The sequence below is a fragment of the Mustela lutreola genome, chromosome 4 (assembly GCF_030435805.1).
Source record: "Mustela lutreola isolate mMusLut2 chromosome 4, mMusLut2.pri, whole genome shotgun sequence".
NCBI classification, from domain to species: Eukaryota; Metazoa; Chordata; class Mammalia; order Carnivora; family Mustelidae; genus Mustela; species Mustela lutreola.
The window spans coordinates 31,865,702-31,891,889 of NC_081293.1; the positions used below are offsets into that span (position 1 = coordinate 31,865,702).

The 26,188-nt window shown below is 39.8% G+C and overlaps 2 protein-coding genes across 3 annotated transcripts in view; one reads left to right on the top strand and one right to left on the bottom strand.

The window, feature by feature from the left end:
* The window catches only part of LOC131828611 (uncharacterized), a 50,520-nt gene extending 40,618 nt beyond the window's left edge, over nt 1-9,902 (top strand). Inside the window, exons 8-9 of one of the 2 annotated variants that reach the window (XM_059169339.1) lie at nt 3,294-3,395; nt 5,648-9,902. In XM_059169339.1, coding sequence (XP_059025322.1) covers nt 3,294-3,395; nt 5,648-6,629 — 1,084 coding nt within the window. In that variant the 3' untranslated portion in view covers nt 6,630-9,902. The remainder of the gene's footprint in view (nt 1-3,293; nt 3,396-5,647) is intronic. The other variant, XM_059169340.1, reaches the window with a different exon arrangement.
* A 5,801-nt stretch (nt 9,903-15,703) lies between these two features.
* ENTPD1 (ectonucleoside triphosphate diphosphohydrolase 1) overlaps nt 15,704-26,188 on the bottom strand; it is a 99,335-nt gene continuing 88,850 nt past the window's right edge. Inside the window, exons 8-10 of the mRNA XM_059169345.1 lie at nt 25,108-25,224; nt 20,468-20,605; nt 15,704-18,367 (exon numbers count right to left, since the gene is read on the bottom strand). Of these exons, the coding sequence (XP_059025328.1) occupies nt 18,161-18,367; nt 20,468-20,605; nt 25,108-25,224 (462 nt within the window). The 3' untranslated portion in view covers nt 15,704-18,160. The remainder of the gene's footprint in view (nt 18,368-20,467; nt 20,606-25,107; nt 25,225-26,188) is intronic.

A 26,188-nucleotide genomic window follows, 5' to 3' on the forward strand; every position in this document is an offset into this window, starting at 1 on the left:
AAATAAAATAGGGGCGCCTGGGTGGCTCAGTGGGTTAAGCCGCTGCCTTTGGCTCAGGTCATGATCTCAGGGTCCTGGGATCGAGGCCCGCATCGGGCTCTCTGCTCAGCAGGGAGCCTGCTTCCCTCTCTCTCTCTCTGCCTGCCTCTCCGTCTACTTTGATTTGTTTGTCAAATAAATAAATAAAATCTTTTTTTAAAAAAATAAATAAATAAAATAAAATCTTAGAAAAAAAAGCTGAAAAATATTCCATTGTGTGTATTTACTATATTTTCTTTGTCTGTTAACTTGTTGATGGACATTTTTAGGTTGTTTCCATGCCTGATCTATTGGGAATAATGCTTCAGTAGACATAGGAGTGTAGGTACCTCTTCCAGATCCTGATTTCAATACCCAGGTGCCCCTACTTACTTGAAATTCTTAACACACGTTTGAGCACACATTTTGTGAAGTATTGCATATGTTAATTGGCTTAATTATAACAATTATTTCACAATGTATATGTATATCAAAACATCAAAATGTATACCTTAAATATACAGAATTTTAAAAATACCTAGAAGCATTCCATTGATTTCTACACCTTGTACAAACTACCATTCCATTCTCTTGATACATTATCCAGTTTGGTTTTTTTTAAAGATTTATTTATTTATTTATTTGACACAGAGAGATCACAAGTAGGCAGAGAGGCAGGCAGAGAGAGAGGAGGAAGCAGGCTCCCTGCTGAGCAGAGAGCCCAAAGCGGGACTCGATCCCAGGACCCTGAGATCATGACCTGAGCCGAAGGCAGAGGCTTAACCCACTGAGCCACCCAGGCGCCCCATTATCCAGTTTTTTAAAAACACTTGTCCAGGATCACTGCCTCCATTTCTTTACCACCTTATTCTCTGCTTAAATGTATCCAGTTTGTTTTCACCACTTAATTAAAATTTCCTTGTCAGAAGTCAGCAACAACCTAGTCACATCCTATAGTTTTTCTTTGCAATATCTGGCATCATTAACCACGTTCTACATATACTTTAAATTTTTTTTAAAGATTTTATTTATTTGACAGACAGATCACAAGTAGGCAGAGAGGCAAGCAGAGAGAGATGGGGAAAAGCAGGCTCCCCGCTCAGCAGAGACCCCCCCCCCCCATGCGGGACTCCATTTTAGGACCCTGGGATCATGATCAGAGCCGAAGGCAGTGGCTTAACCCACTGAGTCACCCAGGCGCCCCATACTTTAAATTTCTTATTTTGCTCACAGTACTATCCAGGTTTGCCTTCTAATATTCTCATAGCTCCATTCACTTTAGTTGTCTCCTCTTCGTCCTTCCTGTTGTAGATGTTTGATAAGACTGTCTTTGGCTTTTATTCCTGTAATCCCATTTTCTTGTCACTTCAGCTCTTATTTTTACCGTATGACCCCCAAATCTTTCTCACAACTGAACTTCATACAAAATCTCACACTTATGTAGGGAACATTTTCTTTTCAAATTATAGGTGTTTGGGCAAGTTTATATAATAGTTCATGAAAAGAATGACTTTTATATTTGTTTTTTAAAGACCACATCTGTTTTATAATGCACTAAAGCATTATCATCTCTCAGGGTTCAGAGGCTAAATAAAATTTAACCAAAAATTGAATTAGACCTGTGAGCTAGGGATTTCCTTTTTAGTACTTATTCAAGTATCCTGGCAGGAAGACTTACTGGATATTCATTTCTTACTTTTTACAGGAGCTATTCAATTAAATTTTCTCTCGTGTTTTTCTTCCATTTGAAGCCTTTTCCATGTGCTTTATAGCCTTTACCTGAGGAAATGTTATTCCCAATATGTACCAGAACATTAGTGGCATCCTTTTTACTAGAATTTAGAAAAATAATTTTTGAACTCAATATTAATATTAATATTTTCCTAAGGTATAGTGATGGTCATTTATAGACACTGAGATATAATTCTTCCTGCCTTCTTCTCTGCCCTCTATCCCTGAAAAGATTGCCTTTATAGCACATTCAAATAGTCATTTTTCTACTTTTTAAAAGATTGCCTTTATAGCACATTCAAATAGTCATTTTTCTACTTTAAAAAGTGTAACAGTATAAAAATCTTAAGTGTCCTTTAGCATAAATTCAGTGAGGCCTTCCTAGAGAATACCTTCCACTTAATTTTATCTTCTCCAATAAAAATACAGTATTTATTTACCATCTCTGGTATACTGCTCAGGAATTTTGTTAAGCATTTCTGTATGCCAGGCATAGTGCTAAACAGCTGTAGAGGCTGGGAAGAGGCCTTGCCCTCAAGGAGACAGGTGAGTAAAGCCAGCAGATATAACAGAGTGTTAAGTGTTACGATACAGAACACACTACTCATCCTTTTCCGTTCCATAAGTATTTATGGAGTACCTACTGTGTTACGGCACTCTGCTTGACTGAGAATTCAGCAGTGAATAAGACAGACTAGGTCCCTTTCCTCATGAAGCTTTTAAGTCTTTGTGCAGTCTCACAAGGCCATATATGAGGGAATTTTGCACTGATATTTTCTCTACTTGGAATCGTCTGTCTTTGCATAACTGATTTCTTTGTTCAAATGTCATCACCTCAGAGAGTCAGCCTTTCCTGTCTTAATATTGTCCCCCTCTCCCAGTTACTGTCTATTATACTACCTTGGAGTTCCTACAAAGTGCCTATTACTATCAGAAATTATATAATTTATGTACTTGTTTATGATATGCCTCTCCTTTGGGCAGGGACTTGCCTGATTTGATCATTACCATTATCTTTAAGTGTTTGAATGGTGCCTGGTGCATTTTGGGCACCTAACAAGTATTTGCTGCATGGAAGAGTCAATGATTGGATGTATGATACTGGGGAAAGGCATTAACAAGGTAATTTCAGATAGTGGAAGTGGGTAATCAGAGGAAGTATACGGAAGAGGAGAGTTAGGGAGGTCTGGTGTCTGACATTATTCCCACTCCCCCTTTACCTCACCTTCCTCATAAGTGCCTATGCCTAAAGCCCTTAATTTTTATCATTTCTTGGCCACAGGAAATACTGTTTACATCCTCAAAGTTGGAAATCCGAACATCCTAAAATTTTGCTTGACTGATGACCTCTCCCTTATGGTTCTTAAGCTTTATTCTTTTCACTAAGACAAAATGGCAAAATATCCACAGATTTTTCTGTGATGCAAGTGGTGTGCAGTTGTGCTTTTTTTTCTTCCTTGTTTTTTGCTCAGCTTATGTGTTTAAAAGCATATGATCTTATTTTTGATAGAATTTTTAAAAATTTATTGATATTTTTCCTCTAGTAATCTTGGAATGGATGTCTGGGATTCTGATGAAGATGCAAATCTCCCATCTAATTCTATGGAAGAATCTGGAGATTGGTCCCCAAATGAAGACTTCCATGGGTAAAAGCAACATAATTGTAGATGAATATTTTATGATAGTTTAGATACATATTAATGATGATAGAGTAGGGGAGAAAATCCATGGGATTGGGCATCAGGAAGTCTGCATTCAAATCTGATTCTGCCACTTTTAAATTGTAGGTAATATAGAGCCAATGACATAACGTTTTCAGGCCAGTGTTGTTTAATGTATAACATAAAGCATTGGACAAGATCAGTTAGCCTTTCTTAAGTTGTATTTTAAGGACATATGAAACTAGTATTTTATGAGGTTTTATTAGTTTTACAGGAATAAAAAGTGTTAAGTCAAATAAATTTTGGAAATGCAAGCTGATGTCACCATGAACACTAGCTTATTTGAAGCCCTTCAAATTTCTGAAGTAAAGAAATTTATTAAATTTTGTTGAACCCAGCATTTCCATAACTTACTCAAGCACAAAACTGCTTTCCCCCCCGACAGAGCTAGCATTAACATAATATGGAAGACTAATGTTCTCCAAGCTATTTGGCAAATATTGAATTAGGTAATCTCTGTGATCCCTTCAAAATTTAAAATGCTATGATTCTAAGTAATAATTTATATTTATTCTACCAATATATCAGGAAGTGGATTAAGGTTATCAAATGTTACTAGAATTTCCTCTGATATATATATATCTTGGCATTTTTTTTTTACAATCACAGGATACACAATACTATTTTAAATCAAGAGGAATATTTGGCACTTGAATTTTTTTTTTTAAAGTTTATTTATTTATTTGACGGAGAGAGAGCAAGAGAGGTCACAAGTAGGCAGAGAGGCAGGCAGAGAGAGAAATGGAAGCAGGCTCCCTGCTGAGAAGAGCGCATGATGCGTGGCTGGATCCCAAGACCCTGAGACCATGACCTGAGTTCAGCTCTGAAGGCAAGGGCTTAACCCACTGAGCCACCCAGGCGCCCCTTGGCACTTGAATTTTTAAACTGAAATATGTAGCAAGAAATTGAGATGATCTAGTGTGAACTGATTTAATACAAGCTGGACTAGACAGTAGTCTTCTGTTCTCCTCCTTTTTCTCAGCTTCAGATCTCACCCCAAAACATGAAGCATTTTGCCACCTGAGTGGTACAACTATTTCTCTCTGCCCTACCTGCCTAGAAGGAGTCCTGACTTGAGCAGGACCAGGTACTGGGGTAGACGTTAGTTAACATCACAGGATGTGCATGAGCTGTGTGAAGAGCTGTACAGAGCTCTTCTGTTTACCCTGGCAGAGCCTGTCTGCTCTGACACAGGCTCTTCCTGCACATAATGTCTGTATCCCCATTCCAAGGAAGCATTTGTTTATCTTCAGTGAATAAAATCCTTGTGAAAGTCTCAGAATTTGGTGCCAGTAATTTTGTTTTCAGACACTGAAGTGAAGTGTTTCGTTGTTAATCTTTGTTTAGGTTGTGTTTTGTTTTTATGAAACTTTCCTTTTCTTGTTGCTAGGAAACAAAGTTGTAACTTTTTAGTCAATTATAGTATCTCATCCTGGGTTTTTAATACTTATTTCTATTTTAAATGCTATCTGTTCCTCTTCTCGACCCTTTCAAATTGTTGTGTTTTCTATGTTATGGAAGTTTGGCAGTTCCTTATGAAACTAAAATTGGATTTAGCCAACCCAGCTTTTGCACCCTTGAGCATTTATCCCAGAGAACTGAAAACTTGTTCACACAGAAATGACATGAATGCTCATAGCAGCTTATTTATAAAACTAAAAAACTGGAAATAGTCAAAATGTATTAATTATAGCAAATTATTTTATACTATAAGCTCCATTAGTAGTTCTTAGGAGTAATTATATAAAAATTAATATATGTTGTCTTACTTCTTCCCACATGAAGTCGGTACAATAATCTAGTGTGTCATTGGCCATATTTTTAAGATTACTTCTTTAACCCATCAGATAGATTATGATAAAATTGAGCTGGTTATGACATTTCTCTAAATGAAAAAATGTTGTGAAATGTGTTGTGGTCTAGTTTTTAGGTGAAAAAATTACTGTTTAACACCAACACACTTTTGTTTGGAAATCTACAAGTTAGTAGTTACAGGAGAGAGTTTGGGGCTCATAAGCACAAACAAAGGAGAAAAATGAAAATGTGGCACAGTTCAGTTCGGAGGACATCACAACAATTTATGTCCTTTGAGCTGAACAAAGGGAGGTTTTGCTAGTGGCATAGATTTATACTTTATTATTCAAATACTTAATATTTATAGCCTGTTTTCCCCCCAGCAGGACTGGGAAAAGGTCAAGGCTTCTTAATGACCAGCACCCTCGAAATGATGTACAGATAAAGGATTATGATTATGTCAACAATGGATGTTTCCAGAGGCATGGGGATTTGTATAAACACAGGTGTAGTGACAGCATGCCAGAAGAAAGACATCTGAGAAATTGGGATTTGGGTAACAAAGGACCAGGACCAAGATGTTCATTCTTTGCTAATCACCAGTGTTATGATGTCTCTCAAGAGGAAACAGATTTCAATAACAAGATACATGGAACCAGACCAAGACCATTTTGTGATCCCCAGCCTCACAGTGACTACCATGAACCAGATGCTGGAGATGATTTTGATTTTGTTAGCAAAGTAGATGGACAAAGGAGACATTCCATTCAGAATCATCAGGCCTATAGCAACTGTTGGGAAAAATTTCCAACAAAAGATTATGGTTTTATCAACAGAAGCTGGGGACAAAAACGACGGCCTTTCTATAACCACCATGAGTACCCACTTCATGGTGATTTTCAGGACCAATTACTTGTACAGAGTTCTCATTTTCTCAACAAGGGTGGTGGTTTTCAAAGGAAAAAACCCTTCTGCCAGAACTATTTTCATGATGAAATGAATTTGGAAGATTTAGAATATACCGATGTCATATCAGAGCACACACGAGGATCTCTACATGATTATTCCAACAATGATTTCTCAGAGAAAATGTCATTGAAAAAATATGTTAATAGAGGTCATGGACAAAGACTACCACCTTTTCCAAAGTTTAAAACTCAAAGGCATTTAAGAAATTTTTATTTTAACGTTGAAACAAAACCATGGCATATATCTTCCTGTAACCACCCACGTAATGATCCACAAGAACAGGTTCTTTTGGAAGACTTGGATTTTGGACAGGAAACATCCTCACAAAGACCACGGTCTTTTCGGGACTCCCCACTTCCTGATAACATAAATCCTGACTGGCATTTAGATAAGTGAGTCATTTTGTTTTGCACAGTCAGAAATGGTACTTGACTCCAACAAAACACTCAGACTTCTTTCAGATTAGGTATTTGTATAAAAGTGGTATAAATTATCACCCAAAGCTGAAATTCAGATTTATTCTTATATAGATTGAGTTTGTGATGAAGGTTTATTTCTGATGCTGTGAATTATAAATTTACCTTTATTTCCTACAATTGCAGTAAATATACAAATTAGATTTAAATGGTTTAGCTTTTCACTGTAAGCTAGTAGTAAAAAACAAAACAGAAAACAAGAAACAGATTTCTCAGAGAAATACTGTGGCTTTTAGATAAGGATTTTAAAAAATATAGTCAATCCTTGAACAAGAAGGTTTAAACTGTGCGGGTTCACTTATATGTGGATATTTTACAGTATAGTACTGTAAATGTATTTTCTTGTAAGATTTTTGAATAACATTTTCTTCTCTCTAGCTTGTTGTAAGAATACGGTACATAACACATGTAGCATAGGACCACATGTTAGTCAACTGTTTATGTTACCAATAAGGCTTCTGGTAAACAGCAGGCTGTTTGTAGTTAAGTTTAGGGGAGTCAGAAGTTACATGTGCATTTTTGACTACACAGGGATCAGCACCCCTAACTTACAGTTGTTCAGGGATCAACTGAATTCCTTCTAGCTGTCCTACAAATTATTTTTTCTTTAATTTTAATTCCAGTATGGTTAACATACAGTGTTAAATTAGTTTCAGGTATACAATAAAGTGCTTCAGCAATTCTGTATATTACTCAGTGCTCATCAAGATAAGTTTAGTTTTTTTAATCCCCATCACCGATTTCACGCTGCCCCCCACCCACCCCCTTTCTGGTAACCATCTCTTTGGTCTGTTTTTTGGTTTGTCTTTGATTGTTTGCTACAGATTACTTTTTTTTTTTTTTAAGATTTTGTTTATTTATTAGACAGAGATCACAAGTAGGCGGAGAGGCAGGCAGAGAGAGAGGAGGAAGCAGGCTCCCTGCTGAGCAGAGAGCCTGATGCGGGGCTCGATCCCAGGACCCAGCATCATGACCTGAGCTGAAGGCAGAGGCTTTAACCCACTGAGCCACCCAGTAAAAAAAAAAATTACTTTTTAATACACACACGCCAGTAGTCCTCTCTCTGCCATGCAGTAATCACCTCTCGTTGCTGTTAGTTGGGAATGTCTTCAGGAGAGCAGGGACTGCAGTGAAACTGAAGCGCAAGGCAGGAAGAGAGGAGGCCTGCCTTCTGAAAGGGAAAGAACGTGATAAGAAAGGATAGGAAAAGGGATAGAAATAAAAAGACAATCCAGGAAAATAGAGCACTGTGTTGGGATAGAGAATAAGACCATAGAAGAGGGGAAGGTTTGAGAAAGGAGATGAAGAGTGGAGTTACTATGCGCCTTCCCTTTCAATTCAGAATGTTTCCTCCAGTTGTACATTATTCTACACCTATCTGGAGAGAGGTGAATTTTACCTGTGGGCTATGGGCTGTCCTGGTTTTATCCAGAACCTTCTTTTTTTTCTCTCCTACCTTTCCTACCAGCATCTTCCCTGCCTTCCTCACTTTCTTTACGTCTCAGGGCCTATGTGGTCAGAGGCAAATACTGATTTAGTCGCAAAACCATCCTTTTCAATCCTATCCTTGATTGCTACCAGTGACATGTAAGCATGTTAGAAAACAAGCATTTCGTGAATCCACATGTATGCAGGGTTTATACCACCTTGGCAGATCCTGGCCACTGCCTTTAAAGTGACTGTCACTTCTCCCTTGTGGTTTGGGGATTCTAAAACCAATCGGTTCATCTTCACCTGGATTACCAGTGGCTACTAGTTGATACTAGTTAAGCTAGAACTTTGTTTCATTTCCTTTGTAGTAACTTCACTCTATTCCATGATTATTGCCTTCTGTTGGACAGGGTAAAAGACAAGATTGGTCAATAGAAATCTCACTCCGGGGTGCCTGGGTGGCTCAGTGGGTTAAAGCCTCTGCCTTCAGCTCTGGTCATGATCCAGCCCGGTGGCGTTGGGCTTTCTGCTCAGCAGGGAGCCTGCTTCCCTTCCTCTCTCTCTGCCTACTTGTGATCTCTGTCTCTCTGTCAAATAAATAAATAAAATCTTAAAAAAAAAAAAATCTCTCACTCCTCTTAGGACGGCTTCTCTGTTACTGATGATGCTCTGGATTAGGAGGATTATAGTATTCAATAGAGGGCGTGTTTGACTTTCTTTTTCTTGTTCTTGTCACTCAGTACCAGATTTGGGGTCAGGATTATAAGCATCCTATGTGAAAGAATAGAAGTTTCAGTATAAAAAGATATTCCATACTGATTTATATTAAACTATTCAACAGAAATCAGATTGGAGTTTTTGTTTTAAATCACCTAGTTTTTCTTAATTTACTAACTTCTTTAGCCATTGACAGGATGAATTTGGCTCAAAGGTATTCTGACCAAATGGAGAGACCTAAAGGAAAAATTGAGATAGACCAAAAGAGACCTTGGTTTGAGGGGGAGAAGGGCAGATGACAGCCAAGACAGGATTTCACCTGACTCTTCCTTTCCACTTACCCATTACTGACAGGCCCAAGTATAACAGCATATTAACAACTTGGAGAAGGGACTATTGTAGGAAAAGAAATAAGAATTCTTTACAAACACTATCAAATATTTACATTAAAAATATGCTGGAATTATCCCACAAAATGTATATTTTAGTAGAGGTTAATTGAAAGATTTGAAATTTTAAATTGTAGACCTGAAACATACATTAAAAGCAAAACTTACAATTTAAAACAGGTGAGTCATTAGCCTTCAGCTTCTCAGTGTCAAAGAAATATTCTAAAAAAGACTGTCTATGAGCTATATAACCCACTGATTTGCTGCTATACTGAAATGATTCTGCTACTCTAACTTCATAATATAAAAAGGAACAGGCAAATATAGCTGCTATGGTCCTAATTCTCTCTGCAGGGTAAAAAGGGCCCTACCTCCTTTCATGGGAGATGCATTCTTACTTTTACCATGTTGCATCATGCAGGGATTCTCCTCCCTGCTTCACCATTTGACTCTTGGTAAAAGGGTATACTCCCTTCTTCTAGCACAATGCCCCCCATAAAGTCTGAATCCTGTTCTGTGATGATAATTAACCACTTGCTTCTGCGACACTGGCAAAATGATGACAAGTGTTGAATGTTCTGTAATGGGCACATGGGTGCCCATTTTCCTATTTTTGTTTATGTTTGAAAACTCTAATAATAAAAAATTAAAAATAATTGTTTCTGTTACATTATTAGACTGGTGTATCCAGAAGATAACCAAAGAATACATTCTTCACATGGATTTAACGGCAGGAGACAGAACAGACTGACAGCATATTCTTCACAGGAACTCCCATCTTCATGTGTATTCCAAGAAGATGGTTCAGTTGACTATTGTGGAGGCAGAAATACAAGAGATACGGAACAGCACAAAAGGTCATATTTTTAAGCTACTGATTATAATTAGAGTATGCCTATCAATTGCAGAGCTGGAGAGGGAGCATTATGACTTACCATTAGAAAAAACTGCAATTGGTGCTGACTATTTCACTTTAACAACTGCCCACCACTTATCTGTATTTGTCCCCTTTGCATTATTACTGGGCCAGAAATCATTTCATAATAAAATAAGTTGTATGTCAAAAGGTAACCTATGTTACTACAAAATTAGCCATCTATATCTTTCAATTTTTTGTAAGAGTATTTATAAATATAAAGAAACTGTAATGTAGAATATATATAATTACTGATTTTTCAGAACTGGAAATTTGATTTATTGAGGCTCTGTTTTTAGTCATATATGCTTATGAATTGCATTTCTGGTTGCAATCTTTATAAAAATTAATTTCCTTGTGATTTTTTTATTCCTTTTATGAGTAGTTATTGTGGGCATACAGCAAGAGATTATAGCTTCCACCTAGCTGATTAAGCTACAAAATTATAGAGTTCAAAAACCCATCAAAACTAAATTTTTAAGTCAATAACTCTCTTATCACTGGTAGTGACAGGAGAAGGTAGTGACAGGAGAAGGTAGTGACATTGTAGACAGGAATAAGGAACCACCTGAGCTTTATAGAACTTTTAAATTTTCCACGAAGGCTTGCATTATCTATCACTTACCAGTTTTCCCTTGGGTTTCTACCAAAAGCACAAGAGTAGTACACTGGCAGAAGAGCAAGGAGAAATCCCTCTGAGGCACACCAGATCTTCACTGAGTGCTAGGCACTGGCTCCCCAAAGGCAGACAGAAATCTCCTGAGGCACAGAAAACTGACTGAAAAAGAAACCCTTGAGGAATGTTGTGGAAGAGTAAGAGGAAGCTTTGAAAATTTCCCTTGAGCTGGCCACTAGAACACCCTGCCAAGTGACGTATGGCAGTCCAGCGGAAGATGGACTACTTACCTGAGAGTCAGTAGAAAGAACTCCAGGGGATGCTAAAGTAGTCTAGGTATTTGATACTCGAAGTGGGCCTGACTGGCACTACCAGGCAGCCTGTTGGAAATAGAGAACCTAAGCCTCACCTCAGACCTACAGAGTCCTTTTTTATTAATTAGAATTAATTTCTATTTCAACAAGATTCCTAGGTGAGTTATATACACATTAAATTTGGATAAGCATGACCATTTTTTAAAAGATTTTATTTATTTATTTGAGAGAGAATAAGCAAGAGAGAGAGTACGAGTAGAGTGAGGAGGGAGGAGTAGAGAGAGAAGGAAGCAGACTCCCCACAGAGCAGGGAGCCCAATGTGGGGCTCAGTCCCAGGACCCTGAGATCATGATCTGACCTGAAGGCAGACGCTTAACCAACTGAGCCACCCAGGTGCTCTGATAAGGATAACTTTTTAAGGTGTATTCTGATCCTTAAAATTCTACTTAAATATTATGTGTGATCAATCGCTGGGTGGTGAGCTATACAGAAACTAAATGCATGGTCCAAGAAGGAAACATTCAATGTAAGTAATGCAAGGAGGTGTCATTGAGGAACCAGGAGTTGAGCTGGCCCTGAAGCGCTGGAGGAAGATACAGGTCATGTTAAGAGATAATGAAATAAGAATACTGAACCAGAAGTAGTGGTATGGACCAGCTTTCCTGCAGTGGAAAGAGAGGTTAACTAGGACTGTTACCTCCATTCCTGCTAAAATACTCCTGAGGCCAACTTTTCAGAAAGAAGTAAGTCACTTACCTTTCTCTGAGGAGCTTAAGCTGGATGCTGAATAGAAAGGTCTGAGGTCTAATGCAGGCCTAAACCAAGGGCTGCAGTAGCACAGGGAAGCAGCAGTTTATTCTGACTTGGAGATGTGAACTTGGCCTGTCCTGGCCAAGGCTATAAGAGGCATCTTGTTCCCTCTTCCTCTCTGGTGTCCTGCCATTCATTTTTTATAAGAGATGCAAGATACAGGAGGAGGCCTGAACTAAACCTACTGCCTGAAAGCTTCACTGCAGGCATTCCAGCTGAGCTTTGAAGGTAGAGTGGGGGCAAAGGTGCTCAAGTTGGGCAAATAACCTGAACAGTGTTGGGTGAAGAAGCAGTCTACCCTGTCTGGAGTGTAGGTAACATCAGAGGGGTGGGGTGGGATGTAAGCCCAGAGAGAGCTCACAGGCATGGTCCAAAAAGCTTTAATGTCTGTTGGAGAGTTTGACCTTATTTTGTAGGCAATGGAAAGCTACTGGCAATTTTAGTTAGGGAGCAATGTGGTAAAGCTTTTTTTTTTTTTTTTTAAGATGTATTTGAGAGAGAGAGAGGGAGAAAGAAAGAGCAGAGGGAGAGAGACAAGCAGACTCTGCATTGAGCATGGAGCCTGATGTGGGGCTCTATCCCACACCCTGAGATCATGACCTGAGCCAAAATCAAGAGTTGGACGTTTCAGAGACTAGGAGCTACCCAGATGCCCCAAAGACTATTTTTTATAAAGCTTATTCTGGCATTAATAGACTGGAGACACAGCTGCCATTCCTGGTGTCAGATCTTCACTGGGCTGATAATAAGATTAGAAAGAGGAATCAAAATGAAAACTGTTGCAAAGGCAAAATGGGCAGGTGATGTTGATGAAGTCCTAGTTACTTGACATAGTGGTGGCACTGAGGCATTAATTACGATACAATTCAGGAGGCGGGGCAGGTTTAGGAGGAAAAATAGAGTTTGGTTTAGATCATTCTAAATACACACTGTTCCCCATCTAGCTCCCAGGGTTGCCTCCCCTTTCTTAGAACTTCATTATAAGGAGTGATGCTATTTCTTAGGTGACCGTATCTCATTTGTCATTGACTGATCCATGTTCTCTGGTGAGCTTTGCTATTCACTATACATTCAAAAAGGGATATAAAAACAAAAAGTTAACCTAGGTCCTGATGAGGGTATGCCATCATTGTATCACCAATTTAAATTTAGACTTTTAAAATAGATAAATGCAAAAGGTATCGCAATGCTTCTATCACTTGTACAGTCTTTTTTTTTTTTTTTAAAGATTTTATTTATTTATTTGTCAGAGAGAGAGCAAGCGAGAGCGAGCATAGGCAGACAGAGTGGAAGGCAGAGTCAGAGGGAGAAGCAGGCTCCCTGCGGAGCAAGGAGCCCAATGTGGGACTCGATCCCAGGACGCTGGGATCATGACCTGAGCCGAAGGCAGCTGCTTAACCAACTGAGCCACCCAGGCGTCCCACACTTGTACAGTCTTAAATGCCACTTTTCTAGAGAAGGTTCATGGAGATACTCCTTTCCCCATTATTAAAAAACCCATTCTCCCTGTGATAAAACCAAATGTACTCAGTTGTATTAGATTCTTGTACAAAATAAAAACTTGGGTAGTTAACTACACATTGTCCTAAATGCATAAAATAAAGAAAATAAACAGATGTATGTTCTCTTAGGAAATCTAGAGTAGAGAGCCTTTTTTAGTATATGAGGCCAGTTTGCGAGCTGCTACAGCATCCTGATTAAGGCTCTGGAAAGAAGTTGCAGACTGATGACATTTTGGAAGTAATGACAGTTTAAATAAAGAATATTCTCTGGCAAAATAAGTAGACTATAATGGATAGAAAACACCCTTTATGTTTTAGTTAATGAGACACTGTGGTAGGTTCAATCATTGTGCCCAATGCTTCACTCCTCTTCTGTATTAAATGAGTCATCCAGGTCCTTCTCCATAGCCATTCCTCCAGTGTTTCTCCATCTTGCTAATTGTTGGGCTTGGTCATATGACTTATTTTGGTCAGTAGGATGTAGACGAGAGTGACAGAGGTCTGTCCCGGCCAAGGCTGTAAAAGGCATCCTGTTCCCTCTTCCTCTCAGGTGTCCCTGCCATTCATTTTTTGAAAGAGATGCAAGATACAGGAGGAGGCCTGAACTAAACCTATTGCCTGAAGGAGAGCCACGCAGCTAACGCAGATCCATGAACATGAAAATCAAAGTTGATTTTGGCTTACCACTTAGAGTTTATTACCACTAAACTTAGAGTTTATTACCACTCTAAGATTGTTGTAATAAATTTGAAAGATAAAACTCACAAACAGAAAAGAAACATGGTTAGTGAGCACAACTAACCATAAGCAACTGTCCTATTCTAACAAGATAGCAACTGTTAGAATTGGAACCAGAGAGGGATCAAACCCGTCTGGGTGAAATTCAGCTCATCTTTCAAACTGACAATATATAATAATATATTTTGATAGTAATTTTAATATAATAATATGATAATCTGTGTGAGCTATTAAAAACTAATATTTAATATTCAAATTTACAATTTGATTATGGAATATAATCATCAAAATTATCTTGTATCATCTTTGAATCCAGATTACATTTTCCAAAAGTCATTCATCAGGTGTCTTGACCTGAATAACAGTCATCTCTGCCTTCACAAAGAAGGCAACAAAACCTGAGGAATAAAGTGAAATTCTGAGCTGAAATCTTAAAGAAGAACAATGTCTAAGAATATTTTAACTTCTTATATAACAAATAATAGCAAGATGTTACAGTATCTATGGCTGTTTTTTTAAAAGTTTCCCCTCACTAGAAAGACAAAGTACTGCCTGTATCTTTTTAGATTTGAATGTATTTTTAGACACAGTGCAGTAGACTAGTTATACATGGTTCTCCCATCACTTGAAATGTAGCTAGTGCTGATTAAGATGTGCTGTAACTGCAATATATTTAACAGCTTTCAAAACTTAAAGTGAAAAACAAATATTAATAATAGTTCTTATGTGAACTACATATTGAAATGATAATACCTTGGATATGGTCACTTTCTTAAACTCTTGTTAGCTCTGTGGTTTGATTGCACCTTCTTTTACTTGTTGACTGATACAATAGAGTGAAGTATACCTTTTTTTAAAGATTTTATTTATTTGAGAGAGTGTGAGCGAGTGAGAGAGCGAGCGAGCATGAGCAGGGGCAGAGGGAGAGGGAGAAGCAGACTCCCCGATGAGCAGGGAGCCTGACATGGGGCTTGATCCCAGGACCCTGAAATCAAGACCTGAGCCGAAGGCAAAAACTTAACTAAGCCACTCAGGCACCCCGGAATGAAGTATACTTTTAAAAATGTCTATTTTGCATTTTATATTTCTTATTAATTTAAAAATTGGGTAAGGTGAAAATTTCTCTCCCTCTCTCTCTCTCTCTCTCACACACACATGCACACACACACTTGCATAACTTCATTTTTTTGTTTACAGAAGTAACCATTTCTGATGTTTTCCCATTATGAGTTCATAGAATAAATTTCCCACCTTCTAAGGAATGGTGGAGCCCAGTTTAGGTGAATGGCCAGGAAGGAATGGTAATCATTTATAACCAGTGGCCAATTCAATATTGAAATCAATTGACAGTGACCCATTTTATTTGGCCCTTCTCATCTAGAATTTCCCAAAGCAGATTCCTGAACCTGCCAAAAAATCATATTTCCCTGCAAAGGAAATGAGATCAGGTTGTGCCAGCTGATCTCTATGAGTTGAGACTTAAAACAAGTGGAATTTGACTCCAAATACCTTAATGGATTTTTTTTTCTTGGACCCAGACTGTAAGACAAAAAAAAGGAATAAGAAAATATTTCAATTTATTGAAGGAAACTAGTGAATTCTAATTCCAGCTTGTTGATGGGCAGTGTTTAGAAAAGACAAAACAATAAACTTGGGTCAGAAGACATGAATTTGCATACCTGCTGTACCATGTACTAGTTTGTATGACCCTTATTTATAAAATGGAAATAGTACTTATACACCCCCATGGGGTTTTTTAGAATCAGAATAGAGAATGTGCTTGACAGTGCTTTGTATATGGTATATGTAGACATAAGAAAGGACCTGCTGCTGGCTCTATTTTATGACTTTTTATTTTCATTTTTATTTGATGCAGAATTGCTGTGCAGGGAGCAAGCACTGTAATTAAGAAGCCAGGAATATGGGGAATCCTTGATTAGTATCATACACCATGTACGTTACCATGCATAGTACGTGAACAGGATATCAGTGTTGCCATGACAGCCTTTGTGGACTTAAAGCAATATTAAGTCACAAGTCCATCAGGGAACAGGTCGTCTGTCTACTTCCCTCTCTCCCATGCCAGTCAGCCCTATATTCATACAGAGTTAAGTGTGAGTTTAGAAGTTACAAGGAGACAGTCTAGTATATTTGGGAGAGAAAATAATGGTTAAGTGCATTGCAGGATTTTAGGTCAGCCACTTGGGCAAGTGACTTAACCTCTCTGAGCCTCAGTTTCTGGTTCAATAAAGTGGGAGTGGTAGTAGCTTCCTTCAGACTGTTGTAAGGATTAAGGGAGAAAATGAATGTAATGCACTTGAGCACAGAGCATGGGACATAACAAATGCTCAATAAATACTAAGTTTGACAATATAACCACTAGCACTAGTAGAAAGAGTTTAAAATATTCAAACTTGGCTTCTCCTTCCTAATCCAAGTGCAAGTTCAATTGTGAGTGGCAGAAAAGAAAAACTTCGCATCCACAGTTTGTAAGCTTGTATTCACCTGGTAGTAAAAAAATGACGTGGTTATTCAAGAGATATAAGGACATTTGGCTTCCAGTTTGTAGGAAAGCTTTTCCTTCTTCACCCCAGCCCCACCCTGCATTAGTTCAGCAGTCAGTCCCCAAATCCAGAGATGGGGGAGCTTGGGACAACTTCAGAGTAACACATCACCACTCCACCTGCTCACAGCAGTCATTAAAGGAAGCAAGTACAGGGTCTCTTCATGTTTCTGTGACAAGGTCCATAGCTGCTGCTTCTCCCACAAAATAGTCCATGGAATAAGTAAATAGAGCCCATACTTGTGTGACAGGGATAGCAGCCACACTTTCAGATTTGGTTCCTGGCATACTTTGATGAGCAAATATCATGACAGAATAAAGGCGTGTTGTAGCTTTCTCACTACATTAAACCCTGGGACAAAAAGATATGGCATGGCTTTTAAAATTCAATGGGCATCTTTGTGGTACAACTGATGAGCTTATTTGGCTGTCAACTGTAAGGTTTGTGGTTTGAACCTACCCAGGGATGGCCTTGTCTCCAGCTAATTTCTTGATGGGGAAAATATTCTGGAATTAGTGGTGATGGTTGCACAACAATGCAAATGTGCGAAATGCTGCTGAACTGTACACATTAAAATGGTGGACCTTATATGTATTACTACAATAAAAATAAAACCCCAGTAGATGCACTGAAGGATGTATTTTCCAAACTCTTCATTGTAATTGTATTTTTCTTCCTGATGTGTATACCTACCATGTAGTATGCCCTGATAGCTGAATGCTTAGATGTTACATCAGCTTTTTAAAAAATCTCTGGTCTGGGGGGTCCCACTCCATAGAATTTTGGCATCACTGAAGAATATATAACTCATCCACAACGCTGTTTTGGATTGGAATATCATATCAATGATATAAGCACATAAATTCTCTTGCAAGATTCTTTGGCCCTGGCACATATTTGTCTACTCTAGAAAATTCTCCTGTGCAAACAGCAGGATGGGAATGAGATGGGTGTCTGCCCTCTCCAAAGGCATTGTATGGCATTCTTCATAAATGGGCAACAGGAGAAAGAAAGGGTCTGTATCAGTACAACTGAACGAGTTCCTGAGATCTTCTCTTGGCCGGTGCAGCTTACCAGCCCAGGACTCAGGACTCTTTTGAGTTCTTCGGGACAAAGTCATGATTGGGTTTGTTTGTTTGTTTGTTTGTTTTTTATAAAGCAGAGATCATGAAAGGTAACAGGTCTTTAAGACCCATACAAGCACAGGGTACAAAAGAGAAAAGTGGAGTTGGGAAGAAATCACAAAAGAGACGATGTCTTCTGGGTAATCCTTGAGGCAGAAGGTGGTGAATACCTTCCATGGAAAGGCTTCAGCAAAAGCCAAGGAAGCTTCATGCTGGTCAAGACTGGCCTTGGTGAGCAAGGAAGGATAACCTTGTACACCACTGTGGAGGAAGGTACTCCTTGGGCAAGTTTTTTTCTCACTTCAGCCAGCAGGTTTCAGCTGCTCCTGCTATACCGTGTCTTTCCAGAAGTATGAAGGCTTGTGAAAGATAAACACGCCTATGATGACCACTGCAACCAGGATCAGGGAGAAGAGAACCATGAGGAAGACATAGGTGGAGTGGGTCAGAGGTGCGGACAATGGCTGCTCAGCTGGAATCATGTTGGTCAGGTTCAGCATGTAGCCCAAAGTCCACCCGACATTGCTGCTCTGGATCTGCAAACAGTGGGGATAGGCTGTTGTTTCTGGTTTGAAGATGAAATGAGCTTTCATACAATCCCATCCATAACACAGCATCAGGAAGTGGAGAGCACCACGTTCAATTCTCTAGCTGGATTACTTTTACATTCTAAGTTGGGAATATGTTTGTGGGGAAAATGGAGCCTGAGCAAGTGATGAAGGAGAGTTTGGAGTCTCACTGCTCTATTCCTGAAATTCAGGGAAATTTGATGAATAACTGTCTAGTGCCTCTGCCTAGAAGAACTTACTTCAAACAACCTTTAGAGATTTGCATTCCTCTTAAGTGAATGCACAGGGAAGGGTGTGGAAGGCAGGATGGTGACAGAAAGCAGGCAAAGGATAAGACAATAATGATTGTCGCTGGTCTCTTACATCTATATCACCCAAGAATCTCATCCTTAAGTAACTAGGACGTCTTTGTGATTCAGTGAAGGAAGACCGGGAAATAATCCCAGCAAGTCAGTGTTACTTTATGGAAGTTGGAATACTGTCCACATGTTCAGAAGGGATTCTTCCTAAATGTTAAGACATGCTCTGGCCCTGCCATCTTCCTAGGAGTATTTTCCAGTCACCTCCAAACATACTGGAGTGTAGATAGTCTGTGAATAATAAATAATTTTGAAAATGTTTTTATTACATGAGTTGTACATGGTCAAGGTAGGAAAATTAGGACATACAGATAATCCTAAAAAGCAAAATAAAAACCAGCTAGATTTCACCACTCAGAAGTTGCTGCTATTATCTTTTTGTGACACATGCTTCCAGGCTTCTCTGTGCATGTCTTTTGCCTTACAAAACATGGAATTAAGTTATATGTAGACTTCTTCACTTAACAATACCTTTCTAAACATCATCTCATGTCTCTAAGGATCATCACTGACATGAACTGCCTTCTAGGTTTATTTTTACTCACTGTATCCAATTATTTATAGATCCTAGAAATGAAGTGATTGGATAAAATGACATGCATATTCTAAGGCTTTTAGCACATATTGCCACAACAGTCTCCCCAAAGGTTGTGCCAATTTATGTTCCGACCAGTTTCTGTGTAGAAATGCTCCTCTCCCCTAAACCTTTACCAGTCAGTACTGGGAACTAACAATTTGTGATGGGCCCGCTTCCCTTTATGGGGCTCAGGAACCTTGTCTGACGGCATGTATCAAGGAAGTTTCCAGAGTTAGAGGAGTTACCGCCTATGGTTTAGAAATACTAGATCATTCACTGAAGTCCAAAGAATACAAATCACTCACAAATTTGACACAGACATATCCTTCAGACAGACAAAAAAAATTGTGATGAAATTAAAGAAGACTAGGAGGGAAAGATGAGCATTTGAATTAGTAAGGTCAATATCGACATGAGTGTAATGAAAATAGCATCCTTTAGGCTGCTACACCCCGGAGCCTCAATGTTTTGCTTTGCTTGAAGTCACCATATTTTTAAAAAGGGAGTTAATTGTCTTTGCCATTAGTGGATATGGGTTTAAAAGGTGGAGAAGCACGGCTCTTGATACTTTTGAAGCAGGAATTGCCTATCGATGTGAAGGTTTCTCTATGCCTGGATACCTGCAGGTGGCGCTATGGTAAAGAACAGCAGTGAGGTTGCTTCTGTAAATCTCTGGCTAAGCCTGCTAAGTAAGCAAAGACCCCCATTGACAATCACTCATCTTCTTTCTGCTAAGCTTTCAGATTAGTCAACCTTGAAGCGACAACCAACAAGACCTGCAGTCCTTATAAGAAGTCATAATAATCATTTCCAGATCATGGAAGGGGCCTTTGGGATGAATGTTGAAATCAGCAAACACAAACACTGAGAGGACTGAAACACAGTTACATTTAAGATCTCACTGTTTTATAAGGAATTAGTCACTGCTGCATGAACCGAAAGAAGAGGCTCTCTCTCTCTCTCTCCCATAGCTCTCCTTGGTTCAGAACACAGCAGGGCTTGATACAAAATGTCAGCTTGGGTTAGAGGTGAAATGGTACAACAGGACACCAGACTGACTTCTACCTCTTTCAAGCCCAAAGCTGCCTCAGTCACCCAATCTCCCCACAACCTAACACGTCCCCAAATTACCTTGCCCATGAAATGAATGTTCTTCCAGGAATCAGTTGTGAAACCATAGCCATTCAGAAGGAGAGAGAGGATGTAGGTTCCAGAAAAGCAGTATTCACTCAGGTACTTCTCCTTCACATCACCAAAATATGTCTTCAGCTGGAAGTGAAGTGAAAGAAATATCACAACAGGCACCTCCCCCACGGCCCCTTTAACCATTTGAGTCGATCGAGACAGGAGAAAGGCCCACCTCACCCAGGCCTGAGCGCTGTCCTCTTTAGAGAGACCTGGGGATGGCGCTGCACTCCTTCAGTGGGTGCAGGGCTATAGTTCAGGGTCTGTTAAGGAAACTTTTCCTCCACTGGGTTCTGTGGGATAACAAGTGCTCCAGGAAAACAGTGGTTTCCATGATCTAGTAAGTTCCAAAACACAGACTTTCAGTATACTTCTTCACCCCTTCAGAAACTTCCATTTCACAATCACATTAACATTTTAAAAACTGAAAAATCTTGCATGAAAGAAATCCATCAGTCTGTTTAATCAGACTTTTCTAAGTTCTTGACCAGACTCTGAGTTCAGAGTGTCTGAAGGAATTAGTGCATCTGAAGCATGTTAAAGAAAGAGTGTCATGAAAAGTCTTGCCTCTCATGGGGCGCCTGGGGAGTTCACTTGGTTAAGCGGCTGCCTTTGGCTCAGGTCATGATCTCAGGGTCCTGGGACTGAGCACCACATAGGGCTCCCTGCTCAGCGGGGAGTCTGCTTCTCCTTCTCCCTCTGTCCCTACCCCACTCATGCTTCTTCCATCTCTCTCAAATAAATAAAATGTTTAAAAAAAAAAAAAAAAAAGCCTTGCCACTCGATTTAGTACCTAGACTAACAGTGTTGGGGTCTCCCAGGAGCTTATTAGTCCTCACACCAGAACTACCAATACAGAATGTGTTGTTTAATGTGATACTCAGGTGATCACATGCATAGTAAATTTTGAGAAACCCTACAACACAGTTTAAGACATGTTTTGCTCAGCACTGCTAACAGTGCTAACATCTCACCTTCTGTCCTCAGCCCTTACCTGACCTCTTTTGTTGCTTATAAGTCATGCAAAGGGGTCTTTTTGAGTCTACATGTTTGCTCACCCTACTTCCAAATGAAGGCTGCCTGCTGACTCTTACCTCTCCTGTTGTAAATATATGCCCAGATATCCATAGCTTACTCTGCTCCTTGCTGGACCTCAGAGAACAACAGACGATAACATCTGTAGCTCAGCCCTGAGTTTTGTCTGCTGCCCTATTCCTCAGCTCTTGAAAATTGGCATTCCCTCCTGGACACCTTGGGCAGAGAGAGAACTAATACTTGTTAAACATATATCAAGTACTAGGAATCAGGCCAGATGCCTTATATATAGGACTCCCTGGCTACCTGCCCGCCCACTACCACCACCCCAATTTTGTCCAGATTTTTCTCTCTCCCCAAGTAACCCCTCATCTCTAAACTCCCTACCTGCTAGCTGGGGTCTGTTTCTCACTTGGTTTCTGCCAGCCCCCAATCTCTAAAAGGCTAAGTCCACACCTAGCCTGCCTTGGCCTGCTCTGGTGGAATTCTCTGAATGACCCAACATGGAACTTGTCTTTTTCTCATAGTCCTAGAAACAAACTACTCTTCAATCAGCTCCTCTGTATAGGGCATTCTCCCAAGACCTTGGTGTGACATCAGTGCCTATCCAGATCCTGCCCCCATCTTACAGTAACTGCACTCTTTTTTTTCCTTCATGGAAAGACTTATCCAATTTGATGTAGTCTCAGCAGGCCTGTTAAACAAAAAACTGGTATGGAATTCCAAGAATCCACTTGGGCCAAACTGGAAAGTGCTGCAACCCACAGGTCTTTAAAAGCTGACCTCTCCCTTGGGGGAATGCCATTTTGGTCTAATTTTCCTGAATTCTACAAATTCCTACCCCCTCCTCCTGGAAAGATGTACATTGCCATGCAGTCTAATCTGCTGAGGATTAATTAATTAATGTAATTAATTAATGTAATTAATTATGATAGTATGCTTGATTAATATAATTAATATAATCAGAATAATAAATGTGACAATACATTATATGTGAAATATATTATTATATTTATTACATATAAATATGAAATAATATAATTACTATAATTACTGTATAATATAATTAATTGACATAATTAATTATGATAGTAGCCAAAAAATATGGAACCCAAAAGCATCTACCTGGTTCATCAGTCCAGATCTAATCATGTTTTTGCTTGTGGACTCAACACTATGTTCTCTCCAAATGGGAGGATGGTTTGCCTTTCTCTATCCTAACCCTCTCTCTGCCAGTCTCTCCTCTCTCTTTTCTATTCCTAGGGCAATGGATAGTACCAGCTTCTCTTCTCCTTGCCCATTGCCCCTTATCACTCCCCCCAGATGAAGGGGCATGGCAAGTCTTCAAGAATGGGATGCTTTTCCCTAGAAAGAGTAATAGTCCGTAAGTTTGAATGTCAGGACCCAGAATATACAGAAAAATCCTAGTTAGTAGTATACACAGAATCGTACAGCATCAGTCTCATAGGCTGACCAGAGATCTTGAATGCACATATTTTCTGAGTGGAAAAGTGATTATTCTGGTTGTCAAAATTAGAGGGTTGCCGACCTTCTAATTAACCAATCAGAAGACAAGAATGATATGTCCCTTTCACTCTCCTAACCTCTCCTCAGCGACCCAAGGATTGGGGGCATCCCCAAGGATTTGGAGGACATCAACAGGGGTAGTTTGCATTTTATTTCTCCTGCTAAAGCAGGGACAGGCAGCACGATATAATATGTATAAAATATCTAGCTCACTTTTCAGCAATAAGATATGTCTAACAATTATCAGTTCTCTTTCGGCCAAAGGTGTCTAGAAGGGACATTCCCAAACTCTAGTCACACAGGAGTAGCAGGAAAAGAGTTGCCCTATTAGAGTGTACTTGAAACCTATGCATTCCATATGGACAGACAAGGCAGTTGGGGAAAATGAAACCTAGGTCATAACACCCACCTCAACATCAAGGCTCTGGGTGAGGTTCTAGTTCTCACTCTACAACTCCTCCCATCCCCTGTCAAAGACTACAGAATTTCTTTCAGGTGCAGGCCTTAATGAGTCTACTTCCAGGACCTCTGAGCAGCAACTCGTGGCTTATCGGAGTAGACCTACGGGTCTGCATATAGGCATTGCCAACCTAATGTAACCTGATAAAATTAAAAACAAACAAGCAAACAAAACACACACACACACACACACAAACAGATGAGGGTAAAGAGAAAAGATGTGATAGAACTTTCACACTGAACAAGAAGTAATTTTTCTCCCCCCAGGGACATCTGGGTGGCTCAGTCAGTGAAATGTCCAACTCTTAATTTCAGGTCAGGTCTTGATCTCAGGGTCATGGGTTTGGGCTCTGCACTTGGCTCCATGCTGGGCACAAAGCCTACTTTAAAAAAAAAATTTTTTTTCCAAAAGCAGCTTAAATCTACCTCTGTCACAGGCATGCATTGGGGTTGTTTCAAGTTGCCTCAACTCCAAGATGCCCACCTTCCTCCACAGATCACTACTAGCTGCAAATGAGACATTTCAAGAGGCTCTTTCGAAAAGCCCAGAGTCCTCTTCCTTCTTATTCTAACTCAGACAAAATATGGAGGAATAAGTCCATACCTCCGGCTCTTGCACAACCTTCCTTCCTCTGTCAGCGCCAAGGAGGCAAGCATCCATTTCTAGTTAATTACACCTACTCAGAATGAAAGTACCACTCAAGTGTGCAACCCTGTCAACTTAAAACAGCTGCCCCTGGGCACCACCCTCAGCTGATCTGTTTTGATTAGAGTAGACCCCATACCTCTCTCTTCCCTGGAAACTTTCACCAGGTAGTACTAGATCTTCAATGACTCAGTGCCTCAGACAAGAAACATCTGTGCTTCAAATTTAAGAATAAGTAGGAGGTACCTGGGACGTAGGCACGAGAGAGGGTCTTGCCACAATGGTGTTTATAGCAGATTCTGTGAACTGCTGTGTCTTCCTTGCTAATAAAACTCTGATTTGGGGTGTGGGGAGAGGAATGTGTGACAGTGTACCCAGCTCCAGAGCGTAGCTCACGCTGGGTCTGAGGGTCTAAGCCAGTCCTAAAATCCCGCACCCTGCTTTCCCAGCCAGTCCCAGCTAATGAGATGTCAGGGAAAGAATGCTAAGGAGTTTCTGGGGTAACTGATGCTTTCTTGTAAAATGCAACAGATGTATCTGGCTCTCCCCTTCTTCTGACCTTGAACATGAGTGATCTCTGAAGCCACATCTTGTGTCTGTGAAGAAAGCGGCCCTAATGATAGAACTGAAGAAGGAACGCCTGAGACAGAGTCAAGCTGTTGACCTCACACCAGCAGCCGCGGACTGCCAGACTTGCTTGGTATCAGGTGAGAAAAGTAAAGCTATGCTGGCTTTAGCCAGTATATGCCCAGTTGTCAAGAAATGCCCATGCACGCACTCTGTGATGAGTGTGCCCTCTGGGATCCTCTAACGTCTTTGCTGGGTCTCCGGGTAGCAGGACTTGATGAGCAGACTCCCATCCTCTGTGCCTTCAAAGGCACAGAGAGATACCAAACAGCTGCTGTTTCTCATCACTTACCTCCTCCCAAGGCTGAGAACAGAACTTTTCCATAGTGTCCGTCATCTTTTCCGGTGAGGGAGTTTCCTCTGATGTAAAGTTTAAAAATTCCATCACATAATAATAAGCCGAAAATGCCTGCAAGAAAAAATGCAGTTTTGCACTGTGTCCAACATAGAGGGACACTGATTCACTCTCCAGAAGGGTGAATCCCTGGCGAAGGTGCCTGGAAATCTCTGTTGAGTACATTAATGAACCAAGTAATATTCCAGACCCAAAAGTTGTTTCCCTCCTAGAAGAGGTGTTACTTTGTTGTTGTCGTGCTGACATGCATTTCTGAGCCACCTGGTAACTAACTGTCTCTCTAATTTTAATGGAAGAGTCAGGAAGAAAGAAAAATGAGGGGAGATAAAAAGAAAGAGGTTAAAAAAATCCCATCTTTTAAAAACTGTATTATATAGGAGCTTTTAATAAATAAAAACTGGGAACGTCTATACAAAGACATTAAAAGTTGTCTCTAAATGGCAATTGTAAGGTGTTCTTTCCTTTTCTGCTTTTTTGGCCTATTTCTAAAATGTCCATGTACTTCTTTCTTTAAATAGTCAACCTTTATTCAACAAATATTTATTGAAGTCTATCATGAACTAAGCATAACTGAAAGGTTTTTAAAATCACGATCATATGTGAGAACTACGGAAAAGAGTACAAATGAGTAGAAAGGAAAATACTCCATTAAAATTCACAGGATAGGTGCTAGGAAGCGTTTTCTATAATACTGAATTCCATGTCTTTCCTTTCCACTCCTTTTTCTCACCCTTCAGTTGAACTTTTGTCCCCCTCCTCCACTCACCTACCCACTCCAATGGCCACTTAAAAACAAAATGTATTGGGGCGCCTGGGTGGCTCAGTGGGTTAAGACTCTCCCTTCGGCTCAGGTCATGATCTCAGAGTCCTGGGATTGAGCCCCGCATGGAGCTCTCTGCTGGGCAGGGAGCCTGCTTCCCCCTCTCTCTGTGCCTGCCTCTCTGCCTACTTGTGCTCTCTCTCTCTCTGTTAAATAAATAAATAAATCTTAAAAAAAAAAAAAAAAAACTGGGGGTGC